At 42.9% G+C, this 23,885-nt stretch overlaps 2 protein-coding genes across 3 annotated transcripts in view; one reads left to right on the top strand and one right to left on the bottom strand.

Moving 5' to 3' along the window:
- LOC132403141 (tigger transposable element-derived protein 1-like) overlaps positions 1-9,874 on the top strand; it is a 22,471-nt gene extending 12,597 nt beyond the window's left edge. For both annotated transcript variants that reach the window (XR_009515189.1, XM_059986447.1), the window contains one exon: positions 9,556-9,874. The gene's annotated coding sequence lies outside the window, so the exon portion shown is untranslated. The remainder of the gene's footprint in view (positions 1-9,555) is intronic.
- Positions 1,044-23,885, bottom strand: polr3f (polymerase (RNA) III (DNA directed) polypeptide F). Its single transcript, XM_059986463.1, has 9 exons — positions 23,584-23,885; positions 22,232-22,349; positions 20,456-20,523; positions 17,752-17,819; positions 11,334-11,446; positions 9,273-9,416; positions 5,894-6,001; positions 3,049-3,240; positions 1,044-1,516 (listed from the first exon to the last, which is right to left on the bottom strand). Exons 1-9 carry the CDS (start codon positions 23,637-23,639, stop codon positions 1,439-1,441), a joined length of 945 nt encoding a protein of 314 aa, XP_059842446.1. The 5' UTR covers positions 23,640-23,885; the 3' UTR covers positions 1,044-1,438.

Raw genomic sequence — 23,885 nt, 5'->3', positions numbered from 1 at the left:
TCATGCTGGTGTTGAAATGTGTGGTGATATTTGCAGGCTGTCCCTGGCACCTCCTTAGCTGTGTTTGTTGTTAATGCATAGGACACACTTTACTGTGTTTCAATTTACATGTGATAACTCTGAAACAGGCCTTCCATGGTCTAAACTACCATCCATATTCTCAATATTATCAGGTTATCTGCTCTACAGTGCAGCATTTTGCTTCTTATAAAATGTTTTTAAAAATAATTAATAAGGCAAGCTGGTTTTGCTTTAGTGCCTGTTCTGAAAGTTGGATACTTAAAATGATTGTGCAGTATCAAAGATTTCTATAAGTTCAACATAATTGTCGCTACTAATAGTAGCCTTCATCTTTGCTTCCTAGGCAGAAATCACAAATGATTGAGAGGTAAGGTAAGGTGGGTGGGGAAAAACTCCAGAGGGTCTTAAATTGCAATTAAAAGTTTGTTAAAAACCAATAATGTACATTCTAAAGTCTAAACCATCACTAGATAAGTTTTTCACAATAACAGTAACAAAATATTAGTTCTAATTTATAGAATGATCTTGGGGACTATTAACTTCTTGTAGCTTGGTCCTCTTATTCCAGTTACAAAATCTTCTCTAATTTGATTAACAACATGCACAAACCCTACCTGCCAATGAACAGGATGTATAAGGATTACTGTTTGGCATGTGGTCTGAAGCCACATCTTGGTCTTGTACAGTATAAATAGTGACACACAGCGTTTTGGCATAATAGCCTATATTGGTGACACACACGGCTCTGCATTCTTCCAGTCAATTTTGGCCACTTCTGCATTTCAGATTTTCCTTTTCTCTATATTGACAGCTAGACCTTCAGTTATATTGACACAATGGATCCGACTTTGTACTCTAAAACCCCCCTCCCTCAACACAATGAAATTCTTTGCCGTAGCCTCAATTATTGGCCCAGTACCATTTTGGCTGACAGTGTTCCTATGAACCATAAAAACTTACTTTTTCTTTAAAGGTGCTCTAGCAAATGTTGTGGTTTTAAAAACAATTATGTTCTTTATAACAGTAAACATTTTATTAAATTTTCAAGATATTTTTTGCAAGTAAACTGTTGAATCAAGAATTGTGTAGATAAGAAAGAACTGTAGATGTAAAGACAAAAAAAAAGATTCAAGTACTTTTCTCTGGCATTTTCTCACATCCGCCTGCACATCTGTCCCCCGCAGAACTCTTGACTTGACTCCAGTACATATAATGGTTATCAGTTGAGAGAGTGGAAGATGTGTCTGCTGGAGAAGTTGAAAGGTGGCTCACAGAGCATAAACCAATTGGACTGAATGAGCTGCTTATGTACCATGGACGATACAAATCCTCTCATATACACTGTTCATAGATCTACATGGTCCATCGTCCAGCTCTATTGACATTGTTTTTAATGTTCTTTTTATTACAATGTTGGTTAAAACTCCAGCCACTCTGTCATGTATAGACAAGTCGCAGGAGAGATGTCCCCGCCTTCATGACAATCGTGAAATACCTGGAAAACACATTAAGAGGAACTGAGCTCCTGTCTGTAACTGAGTAAAAGAGAGAATACACCAATATGTAGAAGCAACAGATCACCAGAGGGATCAGAGTCATTTTGAAGGGGACCCCAGCTTCAAAACAGTTTGCTCGGTGTCTTTACAGGTTAAGCACAACTACCTTTTGTAGTGCCAAACAGATTTACTTGTAAAATATTTACATCTTTATGGGTAAATAGCAAAGAAATGGATCTAATGGGATGACATGCCGGCGAAGTATTTTGGGAATTACCATTTGCACATACTTCTTCCTGCCGTAAACAAGATTTAAATACAGAGCAATAAATTCTGACCTCACTATTTGAAGTGGAGGACTCCTACAGAGTTTTGGTGCCTTAGCCTCCCTCTGAGAGCCACATAATGGAGGCAGGCTGAGGGATAATTTAGACGGAATGTAACCACTTAGCGGAAATGACCAACTACATAGGGAATGGGGTAAATACAAACTGAGAATCTCCATGAGTTCTCTGAACAGCAATAAATACTTTAGCTTCAATACTAACAGCAGTGCTTTCACTCTGTAAGAGCCACAACCTCGGCATCCATCTCCATTCCTCCAAGCTTTCAGTCACCTTGACTGTAGTAGCAGTTTTTTTCCAATTACTCTTTGTCAAAGCTCCTGGTATATCCCCACCCCCATGTCAAAGGTACCACTTGCTGTTGTCCTAAATGTGTTTATAACTTAGAGTTTGAGACTATTTCCCACTTACAGGGCAAAAGACAAACTTCAAAAAGTGCATTAATGACCATATACCCTATTCACCCCCTAGTCCATTCATTCTTCAACCTACTGAACCAGGAGGAAGTAACAGGAACAGAAAGTTGTGATGTTATTCAAGCTCAGAGCCCATCTTGCAATCTCGGAAGGTGGACATGAGAGCCCTCTGTCAGCAATCTTTATTCCTTTGCCAAATCTAGGAGCCTAGAGTCCTAAACATATGACAGTCGTATTCCTCTGAAACAAGGCAATGCGGTTGCACTGAATGCTGCCAGACAATGGTGTATGGTTTTAAGTGCTGACAGAGCTACAAACACTCAATCTAAGTGAAGAACGGTTCAGCAAGTCTGAATGTTTAGACCCAAATGTAGGGCCAGAATTGTTGCCAGAGAAGGGCGGACATGGGTTCAACCCAATGAATTAATCACAGTACGTTGTACACAAGCACTAAAGTAAACCCAAATACAGAGAACCAGGACTGGCGGGGGGGGGGGGGGGGGGGTGAAGGGGGAATAATGTCCTGAAATCCATCAATCACAGAAACCCTTTAGGCTACTTTCACATTATATTCTCAAGTTTTTACCTAAATCACTTTAGTGGTAACATAAATTGGCAGGAGAAATCATCCTGGTGTCATGACCAATATTGATAAAAGAAAACACTGTCCTCTTCAACTTCAATCATTTCTCTCGTGAGACTGAGTAATGAATTCCCATGTATATAAATGAAACAACAATACTTCACTGATCCCAAAGAAGCCACACTCACTGGGCACATTCCACAAGGTGTCCTCATCAGGCCAGTGGGCTGGATGATGGGATTGACTGCTTTATACAGCTTCATTTGTCCATCCACGCTACCGACCGTGCCTTCTTTTGCAGCTATAATCGTCATCTCTACTTTCCCATCATATATCAACGTATTTAGAATAGTTTCTATATCTTCCATTGAGAGTTCCACCTGAAAATGCAAGAGCCCTGGTGGTTATTCATTTACTGAACAACAGAAGAAACAAACTGAACAAAAATGTCAGGCTACAATTTGAAGCAACAACTGATTACCATCTGGCCTAGCCCATGAATGGTTTCAGTAACAGGCCTTTGTATCCTTCACAGTAGTCAACCATGACTTTAGAAACAGGGCCAATATTCCAGTTCTTCCTATTGCTAGAGCAGCAAGCTACAAAACCAAGTGTCGGCAGAAGCCAGATCGAAGGTCCATTTCAGGGACTTCAGTACACGAGATTTTGCAGATGCTGTATATTCAGAGCACCACACACATAAAATGCTGCAGAAACTCAGCAAGTCAGGCAGCATCTTTGGAGAAGAATAAACAGTCGACATTTCAGGCTGAGATCCTTCATCAGGACAGATGAAGAAGGGTCGCTCAAACCTTTAGCGCATAACTCCTGTGAAGCACTGCGGGACCATCAGAAATATTTTCTTTTGGAGGAAACCAGATGGATACCCCATCTGCCCTCTGGTAAGCATAATATCCCAGTGCACCAATTCAGAGAGCAGGGCGATTTTCTCAATAGAGCAGATTAGCTGGTAATCTGTTGCAGTCAGTGGGATCTTAGAGTGAATAATTCTGCTGCTACACTTCAACGGTACTGCAGTGCCTTCAAAACATTTTTGGATTCTATTATTTAATGAGATTTGTGAGAGAATGATTAGAAGCAGAGGGGAAGAAAAGCATTCGCCAAGATTTAAAATATGTATCCATATGCAAGTGCTCATTCTGCAGTTATGACAGAATGTAACCAAACAGCAGAACTAATTAGTGTGATAGATCCCACAGAACTGCTCAGTTTACCACATATAATTAGTGGCAATATCTCATTAGCACTGCACTATATACCGCCTCTGACTTAATAAACAACATTAACCAAAGGTCGTCTTATCTTCTAGTCCAGTGGCTTGTTTTAGATGGGAAGAATGTGCAGTCACAGCCTTTAACATCGCCACGGAAGGGCAGCAGATTTACAATATAAACACATTCATAACCCTTACAGAAAAGCAACAGCAGCATTATGTTCTCCCACAATGTTGATTGTGAGAGACAGCAATAACAAACTCCCTGCCCTGGTTCAAATTTATTGGAACCGAAGCCCAAGAAGCAATCTGTGACAAAAGGTTTCAACCCCCTTCCCGTTTCTAATTGTAGGAAATTTCTGTGCATCGATCAGATCTCAACTAGTTCCATCCAAGGGATTGAAGAGGCATTTAAGAGTGCCTTTGTATTTGAAAAGCATCTCCAAAGGGCTGATTTGTAGATGAGAAAAGAGAGGGGACTTTAATTGGCAAGAAATGCACTCAAGCAGAGCAGCACCACTGGACCAGAACTGTATCAAGGCAACAGATAAGTTGAGAAGGGTGTGCAGGAAAGGTTTACCTCCATCTTTCATGTTCACACTCTGCTAACTTTGGACCCAAAAGTGGAAGCTGGACTGTCAACAGTTTGGTTTAATGAGGAACAATGGCCGAGGAGTCAAGGCAGCGTGAGCTTGAAGGCAAAACATAGAACACTACAGCCCAGTACAGATTCTTCGACTCATGATTTTATGCTGACCTTTTAACCTACTCTAAAATCAGTCTAACCCTTCTTTCCAAAAACAGCCCTCTTTTTCTATCGTCCATGTACCTATCTAAGAGTCTCTTAAGTGTCCCTAATGTATCTGCCTCTACCACCATCCCTCCTGGCAGGGCATTCCATGCACCCACCACACTCTCTGATTAAAAAAAAAATTAACTCGGACATTCCCCCTGTACTTACTTCCTATCACCTTAAAATTAAGCCCCCTTGTATTAACTATTTCCACTCTGGGGGAAAAAATCTCTGACTATTCCCTTGATCTATGCCTCTTATCATCTTGCGCATCTCTATCAAGTCGTCTCTTATCCTTCTTCGCTCCAAAGAGAAAAGCTCTAGCTTGCTCAACCTATCTTAACCATATAACAATCACAGCACGGAAACAGGCCAACTCGGCCCTCCTAGTCCATGCCGTAATCTTCATAAGACATGCTCTCCAGTCCAAGCAGTAACATAATAAATCTCCTTTGCACCCTCTTGAAACTTTCACATCCTTCCCACGAGGTGACCAGAATTGAACACAATATTCCAAGTGTGGTGTAACCAGGGTTTTAAAGAGCTGCAACATTACCTCACAGCTCTTGAACTCAATCCTCTGAATAACAAAGACAAACACACTATACCCCTTCTTAACAACCCTATCAACTTGCATAGCAACTCTGAGGGATCTCTGGACATGTGAACAGGAGATGAAATTGTTGTTTGTTATTTCTAAGATAACGAATCAGGAAGGCACAATTTTAGGTCGACTGGGAACATGAGATTTAGTCTGTGGACAAAGGGAAGGAAAGGAACTGGTTGAGGAGGTTGAATGTCATAATCAATGGAGCAAAAAATAATATCTGCAAACTTCACTAAACCGGAAACTGGAAAAAGCAGGGTAAAGTGGTTTCAAGACACCGTATTTGGTAAAAATGTCACTTTTGAATACTGATCACTTTAGCTACACAACAGATCCAACCATTGAAGACGACCTCATCTTCACAGGTCTAAAGGAAAGAGACCGACAGAATTCTAGTACCTTGCTGATACCCAATTCACAGATGTATTTCCACACTTCATGCGATGAAGCAAACGAACTGTTTCTTTGAACCATAGGGCTCTGTTTACTCTCCCGAGCCACCTCTGCCTGTAGGGAACACATGGTTACTTTCTTCATTAGGGATTAGGCTTTAAAATATGTATTCAATATTACCATTCACTTCCGCAATGTAAATGTGTGTGATTACTGATTACCACCCAAGTACAAATGAGCCTATAATAAACACTGGATATTGTGGGACTGCTGGATTGGAGAAATATATAATTATTTACAGACAATCATGCAATTCCTTCCTCGGTTAGATGGACATTCTGTACATAGAAAAAAACATCTGAGAGACTGTGGGGATAGACTTATTGGCCACTGGGCATTATTGGGTGCAGGCATCAGCTGCCAGGTGGGAATGGGGTATTCCCAGGTGCCTTCCCTCACCACCCAAGCTGGGACATTAGAGGTCTCAGTGAAGAGGAGGACAGCTGGGAGCACAGAGCACTCACTGAGTGAGTGAGGCTGGCTGGCAGCCACTCTTCACCCGCCTGCTCACTCTCCCATCACAGCCATCCCTGCAATCCTTCTCCACAAACAGCTTCTGTTTATTTCCAAAATATGAAAGTGCTGTAAGGATTGGAGCAACGACCTAACCTGGGAACACGCTGCAAGCTCGACATGCTCAGGCAGAAGGGACAACCACCCATTTGTAGAACAGGAATTATTACAGCCACTGAGCTCAGGGAATGATTTTAATGCATTAATCTGGATCATTCCTCTCCCTGGAGATAATTATTGATAGCAGCCACTCCTCTGAGTCAGATGTTTCTGGATTCAGCTCTCTGAGACCGGAAATTTAAAAAACAATTGGGCAGAATAGCTCGAGGGGGTGAAATTACATCGTATATTGACTTATATTAGACGATACCAGGCATCAGTGAAATCTCATTTATCTGAAATCGAAGGGTCTCAAATATTTTCATCCGACTGTGTTGGAGCACAACATTGAATAACAAAATTCCTCAGATTTCTCCCCCTAATGATACAAAGTTCAAGCTCTTGGTCCCTGCTTTTCAACATGCTGTTAAATCACTTATGCTCATCTGCTTCAATCCATCCAAAAATTGTCAATCCCCCACAATGCAGGCCATTATGACTTGTTGGACAGACGGTTGGGTCTGAAGGCTGATAAGTCCCCGGGACCTGATGGTCTGCATCCCAAGGTACTTAAGGAGGTGGCTCTAGAAATCGTGGATGCACTGGTAATCATTTTCCAATGTTCTATAGATTCAGAATCAGTACCTGTGGATTGGAGGGTGGCTAATGTTGTCCCACTTTTCAAGAAAGGAGTGAGAGAGAAAACAGAATTATAGACCTGATGTCAGTAGTGGGAAAGATGCTGGAGTCAATTATAAATGAGGAAATTACGACATATTTGGATAGCAGTAGAAGGATCAGTCCGAGTCAGCATGGATTTATGAAGGGAAAATCATGCTTGACTAATATTCTGGAGTTTTTTGAGGATGTAACTATGAAAATGGACAAGGGAGAGCCAATGGATGTAGTGTACCTTGACTTCCAGAAAGCTTTTGATAAAGTCCCACATAGGAGATTAGTGGGCAAAATTAGGGCACATGGTATTGGAGGCAGAGTACTGACATGGATTGAAAATTGGCTGGCTGACAGGAAACAAAGAGTAGCAATTAACGGGTCCTTTTCAGAATGGCAGGCTGTGACCAGTGGGGTACCGCAAGGTTCGGTGCTGGGACCGCAGCTGTTTACAATATACATTAATGATTTAGATGAAGGGATTAAAAGTAACATTAGCAAATTTGCTGATGACACAAAGCTGGGTGGCAGTGTGAAGTGTCAGGAGAATGTTATGAGAATGCAGGGTGACTTGGACAGGTTGGGTGAATGGGCAAATGTATGGCAGATGCAGTTTAATGTGGATAAATGTGAGGTTATCCACTTTGGTGGCAAGAATAGGAAGGCAGATTACTATCTAAATGGAGTCAAGTTAGGAAAAGGGGAAGTACAACGAGATCTAGGTGTTCTTGTACATCATTCGATGAAAGCAAGCATGCAGGTACAGCAGGCAGTGAAGAAAGCTAATGGCATGCTGGCCTTTACAACAAGAGGAATTGAGTATAGGAGTAAAGAGGTCTTTCTGCAGCTGTACAGGGCCCTGGTGAGACCCCACCTGGAGTATTGTGTGCAGTTTTGGTCTCCAAATTTGAGGAAGGACATTCTTGCTATTGAGGGAGTGCAGCGTAGGTTCACAAGGTTAATTCCCAGAATGGCGGGACTGTCATATGTTGAAAGATTGGAGCGACTGGGCTTGTATACACTGGAATTTAGAAGGATGAGAGGGGATCTGATTGAAACATATAAGAATATTAAGGGATTGGACACGCTGGAGGCAGGAAGCATGTTCCCGCTGATGGGTGAGTCCAGAACTAGAGGCCACAGTTTAAGAATAAGGGGTAGATCATTTAGAACAGAGATGTGGAAAAACTTCTTCACCCAGAGAGTGGTGGATATGTGGAATGTTCTGCCCCAGAAGGCAGTGGAGACCAAGTCTCTGGATGCTTTCAAGAGAGAGTTAGATAGAGCTCTTATAGATAGCGGGGTCAAGGGATATGGGGAGAGGGCAGGAACGGGGTACTGATTGTGTATGATCAGCCATGATCACAGTGAATGGCGGTGCTGACTAGAAGGGCCGAATGGCTTACTCCTGCACCTACTGTCTATTGTCCCTCCAAACAGTACAGTTTACAGCATCTCAGGATGGAAGCAGAATTAGGCCATTTGGCCCATCAAGGCTATATCGCCATTCAATCATCGTTGATTATTTGTCCCTCTCAACCCCATTCTCCTGCCTTCTCCCCGTACCCTTTGACACCTTACTAATCAAGAATATCAACCTCAGCTTCAAATACATCCAATGACTTGGCCTCCACAGCTGACTGTGACAATGAATTCCACAGGTTCACTACCCTCTGGCTAAAACAATTCCTCCTCTAAAGGGATGTCCTTCTACTCTGAGGCTTTGCCCTCTGGTCATAGACTCCCTCACTTTAGGGACCATCCTCTCCACGTCCACTCTATCTAGGCCTTTTAATATTCAAGATGTTTCAATGAGATTCTTACCTTCATTCTTCAAAACTCCATTGAGTACAGGACCAGAGCCATCAAACACTCTCCACTCACTAACCCCACCATTCCCAAGGTCATTCTTGTGAATCTCCTGTGGACCCTCTCCAATGCCAGCACGTCCTTTCTTAGATAAGGGTCACAATATTCCCGAGCAGTTTGAACAATGCCTTATGAAGCATCAGTTTATTCTGTAAGAATTTAAAGCCTTTACCTTATTTTGTAAGAACTTAAAGCACTGTTGGTTCAACACTTCCACAAACTCGGACTCGAAATCCTGGTCACTGTACCAAGCGCCACCAGTCACAGACCGGTCTGGCTGCAAGTTATACAACATGTACACCTTCTTCTTCGATGCCTGGAATAAGGGAAGATAGGAGTTTTACTTACTCTTGACTCTAGTTCATTACCGCCAAAGCAGGCATTTATCCCTCAAGCTAGCAGCTCTTTAGAACACTGAGAGTCAAAAATAAATCTTCATCCGTTCTTTGTCACAGGTCTAAATACTGGAGCTCCTTTGCTAATGGCACTGTGGATACAACCTCACCAGAAGGAAGCAGCCATTGAAGAAGGCGTTACGACACCACCTCCTCATAAGTGAGAAGAGGGAGCAACAATAATTGATGACCTTACCAGCAATATCCATAGACATTAGTAAATTTAAAACAAATTATGTGCTGGACTGATTGCATTTTTGAAAGGCACAGCTGGAATAATTCAGTGGATTTTATGATCAGTTTCCTGGTGCCTGTCACAAATCACAAGGTTTTCTTCCCCCCCACTGCCACCGCCCTCCCCCGAGCTCAATTTCACAACCTACTGATATGGGGTTGCATTTCTGATCTCTCAGTTAGCACCAAGGGTGCTGCCCATTCCCCTTCTGCATCGCTGCTCCTGGGTGTCCGGGGACACCAAAATGCTAAGATGATCACCAACCAGATGCACAGGATACGTTAGTAATGAACTCAAAAGGAATTGGGGGGGGGGGGGGGTGGAATCTGAAAATTTCCTCTCCAATTTTAACAGGCAGCGAAAAACAATCGAGAAAATCATGGACTGAACTTAAAACATAGTTGGTGTTTCAGGCGTTAAGTTTGTACGACAAAATCCCATCTGGAAAAATATTGTCTCTCACCTTAACCAATGTACAAGCATTAATATTTTTTTAAATGCTTCTCCATAATGAAATATTTTTGGAAATATATTGAAATTACTTCCCCATAGTTCACATTTCCCCAACATTAATAGGACAATTTTCAAAAAAAAAGGAACTTAGGGTAAAAGGCTTTGAGGAAAGTGGGATTAATGAGATAGATATAGATACAGTACAATGGCCTGTTTCTGTACTTTGAATTACTGGAGTTGTATTGCTTTCACAAAAGTCATTGGAAGCTTCATACGCTCAGACATTTCCTGAGCTGAAAAGTGGCCAGTGAGTGTATGTTCGTGGTCTTCTGCTGCTGTAACCCATCCACTTCAAGATTTGACATGTTGTGCATTCAGAGATGCCCTTCTGCACATCACTGTTAATACTCATGGTTATTTGAGCTATTGTCACCCTCCTGTCAGTTTGAACCAGTCTGGCCATCATTCTCCTCTGACCCCTCTCATTAACAAGGCATTTTCAGCCACAGAACTGCCACTCACTAGATATTTTTGTTTTTTGCTCTGTTCTCTGTAAGGTCCAGAAACTGTGAAATCCCAGGAGATAAGTAGTTTCTGAGATACTCAAACCATCCCACCTGGCACCAACAATCATTCCTCGGTCAAAGTCACTTCGATCACATTTCATCCCTATTCTGATGTTTGGTCTGAACAACAACTGAACCTCTTGACCATGTCTGCATGCTTTTATGCACTGAGTTGGCTGATTAGACATTTGTATTGACGAGGAGTACAACTGTACCTAATAAAGTGGCCAGTGAGTGTATGTGTTAAGTATAAACTGATTAAAGGTAATTCCATTTTTTAATATACTGATTGAAAACACTCAGTTTGAAGGTGGCCATGCAAGTTTCAGTGCTGAGGAAGGGTCTCAGCTTGAAACTTCAATTGTTTGTTCATTTCCACGGACGCTGTCTGACCTGCTGAGTTTCTCCTGCATTTTTGTGTGTTGCTTTAACTGAAACATGTTAAGCACAGACCCGAGCCCATCATCTAAGAGTAAAGGAGTGCTGCACTGAGCAGTCAAATCATGCCTTCTGTACATGTTGAGAGATCTGAGAGAGATGGGAAGGTGGGAGTATTTTATCCAAACCCGGACTAATATACTCACAGCAACAGACTTCACAGCTTTTATTAGTTTCTTGCTTTCCATGTTCTTCAAAATTTTGTTGATCTCCGTTAGAGGAAGGTTGCTTTTGTATCGAATATCTCTGCTCCATATACCTACAAAATAAACATTTATATTACTGGGCTCAAGATATAATTTTAAGCACTTTGTAATTTTCCAGCATCACCATTTTAGATCAAAGGTATTTTATTATTAGACATGTTATGAATTCTTTAAAGGTATTAACCATATCTTAGCAATAACAGTATCAGAGATGTGAATTGAAGACCCGCTCAAAAGACTTGAGCAAGAGCATACTCTGAGCCAAACTTCACCAGCACAGCTACAACATCTGACAATGTGGAAAGTCTCTCAGGTACGTCACTGCCACACAACCAGGCACAATCCTTTCCAAACAGCTTCTGTACACCATCAGACTGTCCTCAATCCTTTGTGAGACTGGTTCATCAAAAGTGCTGAAAAGCTATCACCACACACCAACAACTTACGGACATGCAGTTAACTCAAGGCTAGGAGAATCACCCAGCTCCAGACCTCAATGCAGACAGAAAATACAAATAGGATTCCAAGTAAGGTGAAAGTGATTGGGCTTGACATCAGTGCAACTTCTGACCATGGTCAAGGGATTACAGAAGTGAGGTTCTGCACTGAAATTAGATAATGCTTGTGATTACTGAAACTCAATCTCCTCCTGCTCCTCAAGCCTGTGCCCAATCCCCTTCAGCTACTTCATCAAAGACTTTCCCGCTATAAAAGACCAGAAGTGGAGACGTTTGCTAATGTGTTCTATTTCAGTAAACAATGAAGTTGTTTATAAACACATTGTCAACATTCATTGTTCTTGCAGCTCTCGGAATCAAGGGTGACTTACTTCAATGACAGCTTTGAGGATTCCATGCTGGCCAATGTGGTCAGTAAGGGAATCACAGTCTCTCACAGATGTACAAGGTGGTGAATGATGGGGCTAGTGGTTTGTGAGATGTTCTACCCCTTTCTCTGCGCCTCTGTGCTCCCGATACATGCTTTGAGGTTCTCTCTGCCACCCTGAATGCCCCTTTGAACAAATATGGCCCAAGGATCAGTCAGGATGTTTAATATTATTTGCCATTAAATGGCATCTCCAACAAAAACCAGGTCAGCGAGTTGGTGGTGAGCTTCAGAGTTGGAGATCTGTGCGGGCAGGGGCAATGAGGTCCGATAACCCCACGTTCGCGAATCGGTGAGACTGGAGCTCAAGGCCTAGTGTTCAGGGTCTTGGCATCGGCGAGTCCAAAGTTCAAGGCCTAGAGTTTGATGATCAGCGGTCCTGGGGTTGATGGAGGTCGATTAAGGAGTATGGAAGTCCAGGTCCCTGAGTGGAGCCCTGGTCAGCAAATCTCTGCAAGTTCGCTGGGGTAATTGAAGAACCAGTGTCTGAGAGTCTGAATGTGATGGAGCTTGGAGACCGAAGAAGCTAGCCTTCTAGGGATTAGAGAACTGAGTGTGTTGGAGGAACCAGGGCTTGTTTTGCTATTCTACCGAGCATTGTGGGCATGCCATGTTGGTGCCAGAACGTGCACTGACACTCAGGGGCTGTCCCCAGCACACGCTTGGGTGTGTTGGTTATTAACGCAAAAGGCACTTTTCACTGTATGTTTCAATGTACACGATAAATAAACTTGAATCTTGATATTCATCAGCAATGCCACAGGAGATAAGTTCAGCCAAGACTTTCTGGGATCCAAAACAGGTATCAGGACAGCTATAGAATATATTCCATGAATACTCAGTGATGTCCTGCACATTTGTGATTGACACCCTATGCACCAATTCAATAACTCATCCTCCCTTCAATGGTACACAGAGGCTGAAATGTCTGCAACCTCCAAATAGCAAGGAGCACAAAGCTCTGCTGGGCGGGTCCCTAACCCTGACTCAATACACAGGTCTAGTAACTTAATGTGCTGCTGCCACCAACTACATGGACGCAAGAAACTTTGCTGGAAACTTTGAGCAACACATGCAAAATACTGAAGGAACTTAGCAAGTCAGGCAGCATCTGCACAGGGAAATAAACAGTCCTGCTGCTTAATCCTCTCCGTAGATGCTATCTGACTTGCTGAGTTCCTCCAGCATTTTGTGTGTGTGTTGCTCAGCCATTTTAACTAATCTGGTAACATGCAACCTATGTTCTTTTCTCTCTTGATTCACCCAGGCTGTCTGGTTCCCTCATCAGATTTCAGAATCTCCAGTTTCCTTTTGTCTCCACATACAGCCTTCCAGCTGCCTCTACCATCTCCCCCCTCCGCCATTAACTCAATCTGCCTATCAATCCCCCCCCCCTGCCCACTCCCCACTTCTCCTGGTTCTACCTCTCACCTGCCAGCCCCTGCCTGTCACACTGGCCATCACTCCTTCACACAATCAAACCTGATGCAGGTTCCTGACCTGAAGCCATCAGTCCTCTGCCTTCACAGATGCTGCCTGACCTTCTGGTTTCCTCCAGCAGTTCATTCTTTTGCTCCAGATTACAGTTATTGCAGTGTTTTGAGCCTCGATTTATCTTACTGTAAATTCTCCCTTGATTCTACAGAGACTTACTTACTTCGTGAAAACTAACTTGTGCCCTTCTTTGGTTCTGGTGAAGGGTTGCAGACACAAACCATTGACCATTTCTCTTTCCTGCTTGAACTGCTCAGCTTTTCTAATATCCAAAACAAAACCAACAATACTGGAAGCACTTAGCTTGGCTCCCAAACGCAACAAATGAAAACGCATACTCTGAAATTGGGCTAGTAAGTTTGAGAAGGGCGAGGCTGATCGAAGAGATGATATCTTGAAACATTCCCTCCATTCTTTTTCTAACCATTGTAAGTGGGAGACAGGTGTAATCCGCAGTGGGGCTATTCTAAAATGCCTTACAGCCTGAGACAATCTCTCAGGAATGAAATTGAACAGCAAGTTCTCCCAGGTACATTCCTTAGGTTACAACAGGTTTGCATTCCTGAGGGGTGTTTGTACATCAAGCACAGATACGTTGTGGGTAGGAGAGGGTCACAGAAACAGCTGTGACAGCAGAATGAGCAGATGGAGGGAGAGTGGCCACCATCTGACCTCACTGTTTCAGTGAGAGAGCAAGTAAGTCTGCTCAGTGCTCTTAGTTCTGCTCACCTGCCATAGCTAAGCTAAAGGACAAGACCTTCAGGGTTGTGATCTCAGGATTGCTACCTGTGCCACATGCTAGTGAGGCCAGAACTAGGAAGATTATACAGCTTAATATGTGCCTAAGGAATTGGTGTAGAAGGGAGGGCTTAAGAGTTTTGGATCACTGGGCGCTCTTCCAGGGAAGATGGGACCTGCACAGAAGAGACAGTTTGCACCTGGACTAGAGGGGCACAAATATCCTAGCAGGAAGGTTTGTTAAAGCTGCATGTGAGGTTTTAACTAGAGTAGCTAAGGGACGAGAACCAGGGTGCCAAAACAGTTAGTGGAGAGGTTGTGGAGACGCATGTAGGTAACACCTCAAAGTCACTGGAACTGAGAAATAAGAAAGGTATGACCATGTTAATGGAGCTATATTACAGAACACCCAGCAGACTGAGGGATTTAGAGGAACAGACTGTTGCAAGAAACATAAGGTTGTTATAGTAGGTGATTCTAAATTTCCACATTTTGGCAGGAAATCACAAGCTGTAAAAGAACGAGATGGCATAGAGCTTATCAAATGTTTTCAGGAAACGTTCCTTCAACAGTACATAGAACTTGCAATGAAAGAACATGTAATACTGGATCTGCTACTGGGGAATGAGGTAGGACAGATGACAGAAGTTTGTGTAGGAGATCACTTTGCATCCAGTGACTACAATGCCATTAGTTTCAAAGTAAATATGCCGAAAGATAGGTCTGGTCCACGGGTTGAGATTCTAAACTGGAGCAAGGTAAATTTTGATGGTATCAGAAATGATCTGGCAAGTGTGGATTGGGACGGGCTGTTTACTGGCAAAGGTATACTTGGAATGTGGGAGGGCTTCAAAAGTGGAATTTTGAGAGTACCACGCCTGTCAGATAAAAGGTAAAGATAACAAGTGTAGGAAACCTTGGTTTTCAAGAGATATTGATGCCCTGGTTAAGAGAAAAAAGGATGTGCATAGCAGGTATAGGCAGGTAGGAACAAATGAGGTGCTTATGGAGTGTAAGAAATGCAAGAGAACACCCAAGAAATCAGGAGGGCTAAAAGAAGGCATGAGGTTGCCCTAGCAGACAGGTGAAGGAGAATCCCAAGGGATTCTACAGGTATGTTAAGAACAAAAGTATTGCAAGGGACAAAATTGATCCTCTGGAAGACCCGGATGGTAATCCATGTGTAGAGCCAAAACCGATGGGAGAGATCATAAATTAATTCTTTGCATCTGTATTTCCTCGGGAAATGGATACAGAGTCTGTAGAGGTGAGGCAAAGCAGCATTAACTTCATGGACCCTGTACAGATTACAGAGGAGGAGGAGTATGCTACCCTGAGGTAAATCAGAGTGGTTAAATCCCCAGGACCTGAGTCCCTCAATCCCTGTGGGAGTCAAGTGCAGAAATTGCCGGGGCCCTAGCAGACAGGAGAAGTACCAGAGGATTGGAGGACATCCAATGTTGTTCCACTGTTTAAAAAGAGGCTCCAAACAGAAACTATAGAGCGTTGAGTCTGACATCAGTCTGGGAAAGTTATTGGAAAGTATTCTAAAAACTTATTGGAAGGATAGACATGGACTAATTAGGGATAGCCAGCATGGCTTCATGCATGGTAGGTCACATCTAACCAATCTTATAGTTTGTTGAGGATGTTACCATGAAAGTGGATGGAGGCAAGGCAGTGGATGTTGTCTACGTGGACTTTAGTGAGGGCATTTGACAAGGTCCACATGGGAGGCTGGTCAGGAAGGTTCAGTCGCTCAGCATTCAGGATGAGGTAGTAAATTGGGTTGGACATCGGCTTTGTGGGAGAAGCCAGAGAGTGCTGATTTAGGGTTGCCTCTCTGACTGGTGTGCTGCAGACATCGGTCCTGGGCCCTTTGTTGTTTGACATCTGCATCAATGATCCGGGTGATAATGTACTTAACTGGATCAGCAAATTTGTGGATGACACTGAATTTGGGGGTGTAGTGGACAGTGAGAAAGGCTATCATGGCTTGCACAGGGATTTGCATCAGCTGGAAAAATGGGTTGAAAAACAGCAGATGGAATTCAATGCAGACAAGTGAGACGTTTTGCACTTCAGTAGGATCAACCAGGGTGGGTCTTACACAGTGAACAGTAGGGCACTGAGGAGTGTGTAGGACAAAGGGATCTAGGAATACTGGTGTGTAATTCATTGAAAGTGGCATCACAGGTAGACAGGGTTGTAAAGAAAGCTTTTCGCACACTGGCCTTCATAAATCAAAATACTGAATACAGGAGATGGGATGTTATGTTGAAGTTGTATAAGACATTGGTGAGGCCTAAATTGGAGTATTGTGTGCAAGTTTTGGTCACCTACCTATAGGGAAGATGTAAATCAGGTTGAAAAAATACAGAGAAAATTTACAAGAATGTTTCCGGGTCTGGAAGACCTGAGTTAAAAGGAAGGATTGAATAGATTAGGACTGTATTCTTTAGAATGTAGAAGATTGAGAGGAGATTTGATAGAGGTATACAATATTATGAGGGATATAGCTAGGGTAAATGCAGAAAGGCTTTCCCCACTGAGGATGGGTGGGATTACATCCAGAGGTCAAGGGTGAAAGGTGAGAAGTTTAAGGGGAACATGAGGGGAAACTTCACTTAGAAGGTCGTGAGAGTGCGGAATGAGCTGCATACAAGCTCAATTTCAATGTTTGAGAGGCATTTGGATATGTACATGGAAAGCAGGGATATGGAGGGCTACGGTCCCGGTGCAGGTTAATGGAGGTAGGCAGTTTAAATGATTTCGGCATGGACAAGATGGGTCAAAGAGCCTGTTCCTGTTCTGTACTTTTATGTCAGTCAATGACTCAAACTTAAGGGAGGAAGGGGTGAGGAGAAGTGGGCTGGTGGGGACGAAGGAGAGGATGTGTGGGAAGAGAAGACATTACCAAAATGTCCCATGCCCACCCAGTAGAAGATGCCTGTAATCTCACTGCAGCTGGAAAATCCATTTTGCTGGTTTCTCAAAGCCCTGATCGTGAGTACAAAGTGTCCATAGGTCAGGTGTTTGAAACCCAGGGAGGTCCTATAGGGAAACTGAAGAATGATATCCCAGCGGAAAACCTTCAAGGCTAGGGCCCTTGGGTCTTGATCTCAGGCAGCCGGGCTCCCCACACATAATACTCAGCCGGAGGAAGTTTCCCAATGACAGCAGACTGTGGCCCCTTTGGGATTTTACCTAGTTGGTTGTGAATTTGAAGATGTTACCGTACCTTTATTCCCAGCATCTTCAATGATTTGATAAACCAGCTTCTCCTGGTTGTCTGATCCCTTCATTTTGCTGATTCAACAAAAAAATGTTTAAATTATAGCATGCATTTAAGAGCAAAAGTCTTCCAAAACAAAAAGGATCAGTAATCCTCAGATTGCCACATCACTGTTTTGTTATTATATATATTTTTATTCAATTTTTAAGATAGTTACAAAGAATGAATAGAATGATAGAATAACGTAGTGTAATATCAGCCCTCCCCCTCCCCTTAACCCTTCCCCCCTTAAGATTGCCTGGATATCGGAAGATCCCCACATGCTCCATGGAATTCAAAATAGCTTTAATATATGTATTTATTTCTTTCCCCAGCTGGCTAATAACTTTATCTTTAGATGACCTATATACTTAATCCTATCTTTTGTAAGTAAGGATGCCAAATTTTCAAAAATATGTCATATTTATTTCTTAAATTATAAGTAATTTTTCAAGTGGAATGCAGCTAAAAATTTCATTATTCCAACAGTCCATACTTAAGTATGAATCCGATTTCCAAGTAACTGCAATAGCATTTTTGGCTACATTTTTATGAATTCTTTCTGATATTTGTTCAATTTAGGTTTCGGTTTTATCCCTTCAATATCACCTAGTAAAAATAATATTGGGTACATCACTGTTTTGTGGCACAAATCCAGGACTGACACAACATTTTTTTGTTTTAAAAGACAACAGTTTGAACTGCAAAGCACTTGATACCAGCTGTGGGTTCTAAATCTGAATAAGACAGGAGGGCAGAGAGGAACAAGTATTTTGAGATTTCATGGTAATTGATATTGTGAATGTAGCCGCAATGCTACAATTGAAAAGGAATCATAATCACTGGGGAATCCTGTGAATGGTGCAACGGGGAAACACGGAGGACCTGTGATGGAGAGGGACTGGGGTCCACATACTTGAGAAAATGAAGTGTGCCTGTCTGAAAAGCAGACTGGTGAGGAACGTGCGGAGACCAAAATAGGATGGCTTGGAAATCAGCCTTGTCGGACAAAGGACTTGGTTCCCAGCTGGTAAAGGTAGTGGAGGGATTTCCTCCGACACAGGCACAGAATTCGAGGTACAGTAGTGTAGTGGTTAGCGCATCACTTTACAGTGGCAGTGATCAGCAATCAGGGTGCAGTTCCTGCCGCAGTCTATAAGGAGTTTGTACATTCTCCCAGTGACTACATGGATTTCCTCTGTGTGCTCTGGTTTCCTCCCACCTTCCGAAGTTATGAGCTGTGGGCCGGGTGTGGGTGTATTGGCACCGGAAGCATGGTGACACTTGTGGGCTACCCAGCAAAACCTTCCACTGATTTGATTTGATACAAATGATGCATTTTGCCATATGTTTCATTGTGACAAATAAAGGTAACCTTTCAAAGGTCTGGTGTTCACAAGAGTTTCCATTAAAAAAAAACAGAATTACTTTGGTGTGAAATAAGAACAGAAATTATTTACTGAGGGCAGCAATTTTTCCTGAAAAAATCCACTGAGTTTCATGACTCCTGAGTACCAATTGAACAGCTCATTCCATTCATAGGCTCTCTGGTAAATAGAACCAGCAGTTGGCCTCAAATTGCATTCTGCCAATTCATCGGACAAAGAACACAGAACATTTAGAACATTAGACATTCAACTGTGGTTTTCAATCTGTACAATGACATTCCTTATGGTATCTATCCTAAATTTTCCCTTTTAACCCTGTATTGGTGAAGCAAGGAAAAATCTGATTAGCAATATCTCAGCTCACCCTCCCCACCTCTAATTATCCTCGCATTCATGCAAGCGTACAAGCATTCATGCTCATGTTTGAGCAGAGGAGGATGAGAGGTGACTAGGTGTACAAGATCGTAAGAGGCAAAGACTGAGTGGACAGCAGAAACTTATTCCCAAGGCAGAAATGGCTAATACAAGGGGGCATAATGATAAGGCGACTGGAGGAAAGTATTGGGGGATGACAGGGGTAAGTTCTTTACACAGAGAGGTGGGTGTGTGGAACGTGTTACCAGGGGTGATGGTAGAGGCAAATACATTAGAGACATTTAAGAGACTCTTAAGAAAGGCACAGGGATGATAGGAAAATGGAGTGTTTATGTGGGAAGGAAGGGTTAGGTGATTTTAGATGTAGGTTATAGGGTCAGCACAACATTATGGGCTGAAGAGCCTGTAGTGTTCTATGTAACCAAGGGTAGAGCAATGGCACATTGGTTAAATTATTGGACCAGTGGTGCAGCGACTGGGATTGATAATCCAGAGACCCAAATTCAAATCCCACCATGACAGCACTGCAGCAAAACCCCACCCTGTTTACCAGTCCTTCATGGAAGGAAATGTGCCACTCTTCCCCAATCTGGACTACATGCCACCCACCTCAAGGGTGACTTTAATGCCCATGAAAGACATCCACCATACTGAGGGCAATTAGGGACAGGCAAATGGCCAGCAATGGAAAAAGAATAAATGAAAGAACATGCCAACATTGTTTACAAGGCAAAATAATTGAGTCAAGAGATGCATCAATCAGAATCTGTCAGAATAGTACAGCAAAACCAATGACTGAAATGGCTTCCCGCTATGTGTGTATGTGCTCCACTATAGAAAGGTCTAAAAGCAAGTGATGCAATGCTGGTGCTTTCCTGTTCCTAGAGATTAAATGGGAAAGGTCTCACCTTGCAGACTGCGAATCCTTGATGCGGTAAAGGAGGCCAGCTGTGCCCCTCAGCAGGTCTAGCTGGCCCTGAAATGAGTCAGTAACAGTTATTTTGTCAGCCTCCCCACTTAAAAAGTGATGAACATTCCAAAGTTACATCAATATAATTAAAGTTTTCAGCAAACATTACAGATCTCACTTGCTATTGGCAAATCGCGCTCTGAAAACTAAATGACAAAGTATTTCTGCATACCCATCCCTCAACCCACCTAACCATACCAGACAGATTAAGGCTTCAAAAAGAAAGAAGAGCCATCATACAATTGACTTGAAATGTACTGCGCTCCAGTGTTGGATTAGGCATCTGGGAACACAATGCTTAACTACAAAGGCCACAGACTTTCAACAAAGCATGTATTTACAAAGTGCAATGGAACATTCTGAGGTGCTTCACTGGAGTGTTACCAAAGACTGCACAGAGTTTACAAAAACATATATATTTCATAATAAAATGCTTCTTAGAACTTGATATTATATAAGATATTACTTAAAATTCAAGTTATTTATTGTCATTCCTCATTATACAAGTTTAAGCATAAAAATAAGCTTAAAAACAAAAAAAATCTACAATAATTACAATTAAAAAAGCAGTCCTATAAAAAACAGTGTACAAGTAACTGCTCTATATTGAGACTGACTGTATGCATGAGAAGTGACGCTGGGTGATGTGTACGTTGTGGTGGTAGGATGGAGGGTTCATCAGTCTGATGACCTGGGGGGAGAGTGACTATTTCTGAGTGGTCCTGGCATAGATGCCATGTATCCTCTTCCCCGATGGAAGTCCATGAACAGTCCATGAGCAAGGTGGATGGGATCCATCACGATGTTGCTGGTCTTTTCCCGCAACCTTTCTGGTATATATGTCCTTGATGGCGGCCAGGCTGGTGCCAGTGGGTCATTTAACCACCAGACGTGGAGTTCTCCTATTGCCTGTCCTGGTGCGGCTTCCACACCACACGGTGATTAGCATGAGCACGTTAGGATGCACATCTAAAGCTTTGAGGAGATGGAGAGATCTACAGAGTGCTGAAGTTGCAATTACTAAAATCAGGTATGTTCAAGAGATCAGAACTGAATGTCTTTCTCTACTTGCAAGGCTGGGGGACATCGGAGATGGGGAGGGGTGGGAGCATTGAGATGCCCAAGTGGAAACCAGCAAGTAAGCAGAGTGTGGTGGATGAACAGGAATTGGCATGATCTGCAGAGAGGGCTTTGGATTACTTTGGTTACTGGAGGAAGAGGGAGGTTGGGGGAAGGTTAGCAGGAAAAATATCGGAATCTTAAAAAAAAAGAGGTTAAAAAGATATGGATGAATGTTTCAGCAGAAGAGCTAAGTTAGTGCCAGAGTCAGACCCTATTACCCAAAAGGAGACAGTCTTATTGATGATTGCTCTTGTTCAAATGCAACATCAAAGTTCCCAGTAATCAAGGAAGAAGGGTGATACTTATAACATGGACAATTGTGTCAGTCTTCCCGATTTCCCAATATTCCATTGGAAGTAACAACAGCAGAGAAACAGCCGGACACAATTATAAACATTAAACGAGCTGATTGTAGAAATGGATATCAACTTCTTGCAGACTTTCAGTGGTCCAGTATCAGTCCGGTCCCAAGGATGCTAGCCAGAGAGTTTCAACGTGTACGCAGTTTATCACTTTACCAACTGAGAGGCCCAAGATCATAAATACAAAATAGAAATACAAGAAGCTCTATTACGAACATTAAATGACCTACTATTGAGAGAAGCCTGTTGATAACCATTGCTCTCTTCTGTGGCTCCACCTGCGGCATGTCATTCTGAATAACCTGGTCTGTGATCCCCTGTGGAAACTGCTGGCAGAGTTCCAAAATCCTGTGTGAGAATAGGAAAAAAAAATAATCAGACAGGAGGATTCATTCTCATCCAAATGTCAAGGCATCATTAGATGTGCTCTAGAAATTGCAACAAAACCAGTCGATACTGAACCATCACAAACTCACATGATGGAAAGTAGTCAGTTTACAGTACATGGCAAAAAGAGGAAGGAAAACAGAGATAGAACAGTATAGGAACAGGCTCTTTGGCTCATAATAATCTGCCAAACCAATTAAATTAATCAAATTGTTAACTAAACTAATCCCTTCTGCCTACACATTGTCCACATCCTTCCATTTTTCTCACATTTATGTGCCTATCTAAACGAATCTTAATAGCCCCAAATGTATCTGCCTTCTCCACCACCCCAGACAGCACATTCCAGTCACGCACCACCCTGTGTAAAAAAATTTACGCCTCACACCTCCTTTGAACTTGCCCCTTCCACCTTAAATGCATGCCCTCTGGTATTATACACAGATCCCGTCTGTCGGTTGGCAATTATTACTAGGCCAGGAAATCAGAACGAGACCAACGTTGGATCAGCTCTGAACAGGACACAACTATAAACCAAATAGCAGACTTTCAATTCCCAATAATCAGGAACCTGGCTTGCAGAGTGCCGATTCCTCTGTTCCCTGGGACACACCAGGCTCTGGATTCTGCACTCCCTTGAAACTCACGGAAAACTTGTCATAACTAAAAAGTGAATTATATGTACCCTTAAGAAGGGTACATCTGAAACGCCAACTGTTCATCGATGATGACTGACCTGCTGAGTTCCTCCAGCATCTTGCTGTGTGTTGCTTCGGATTATGTGCATTTTGGGTTACTATTAACAATAATATACAGTAGTCCAGAAAATAGACGAGATCAGCATCAGAGTGTCACGCATGCAATCGTAATGGAGTTTTACTCAACTATAAGGAGATAAAGGTGGGTTAATGGGACTTACCTGTCTATTCCCGCATAGAAACAGGTCATAAGTGCAAAATGTAAATGCAAGTCGTTTTATTAAGAATACTCAATGATGTACTAGTGAGAGAAGCCTGTCGAAGACCATTGCTGGGTTCTGTGGCATGTCACAAGGTGAAATTCACCCCAAACTCACAATACCTCACTCAAATTGCATTATGAGCTGATGTCTACCTCTGTCAGCACAAGCCTTTGCATTAATGGGTGCCAGCTTCTCCCCCGAGTGAGTTGTTCACACAGAAGCAAACTTTTTCACCTGTTTTCCAGCGCCACCGGATCTGGAACTTCTTGCTTGACTTTGACGTCTGCCATGGTTTGACGGATTGGGCGCCGGAGGAGGGGAGAGGGGGTCGCCTTTGGGGGTTGTCCGGGCCGGTACTGCGGCTGGAAGCCGCCTCTAGGGCTGCTCTGGAAATGCTCCGTTCATCCGCTCACGGACCAATCTGCCTCCCCGGCCGGGGTCCATGCACATCTCCCCCACCGTCCTTCTGGCTCCCGGAGGCCGAGGGGCTTTTCCTCTTCCTCGGCTCAGCCTTCTGACGCCAGGGGCAAACCAAG

Source organism: Hypanus sabinus, chromosome 12 (genome assembly GCF_030144855.1).
Source record: "Hypanus sabinus isolate sHypSab1 chromosome 12, sHypSab1.hap1, whole genome shotgun sequence".
In the NCBI taxonomy this organism is placed as follows: domain Eukaryota; kingdom Metazoa; phylum Chordata; class Chondrichthyes; order Myliobatiformes; family Dasyatidae; genus Hypanus; species Hypanus sabinus.
The sequence above is the reverse complement of the archived record's forward strand: the minus strand, read 5'-3'. Positions and strand labels throughout refer to the sequence as shown.

Excerpts from the sequence above, each read along its gene's own strand:
- polr3f (XM_059986463.1), bottom strand. The coding sequence starts at position 23,639 with ATGGCAGACGTCAAAGTCAAGCAAGAAGTTCCAGATCCGGTGGCGCTG. Across the intron at positions 11,447-17,751 it reads TGAAGATGCTGGGAATAAAG|GTATATGGAGCAGAGATATT; the intron begins GTACGGTAACAT and ends TTTATTTTGTAG. Across the intron at positions 9,417-11,333 it reads AAGCTGTGAAGTCTGTTGCT|GCATCGAAGAAGAAGGTGTA; the intron begins GTGAGTATATTA and ends CCCTTATTCCAG.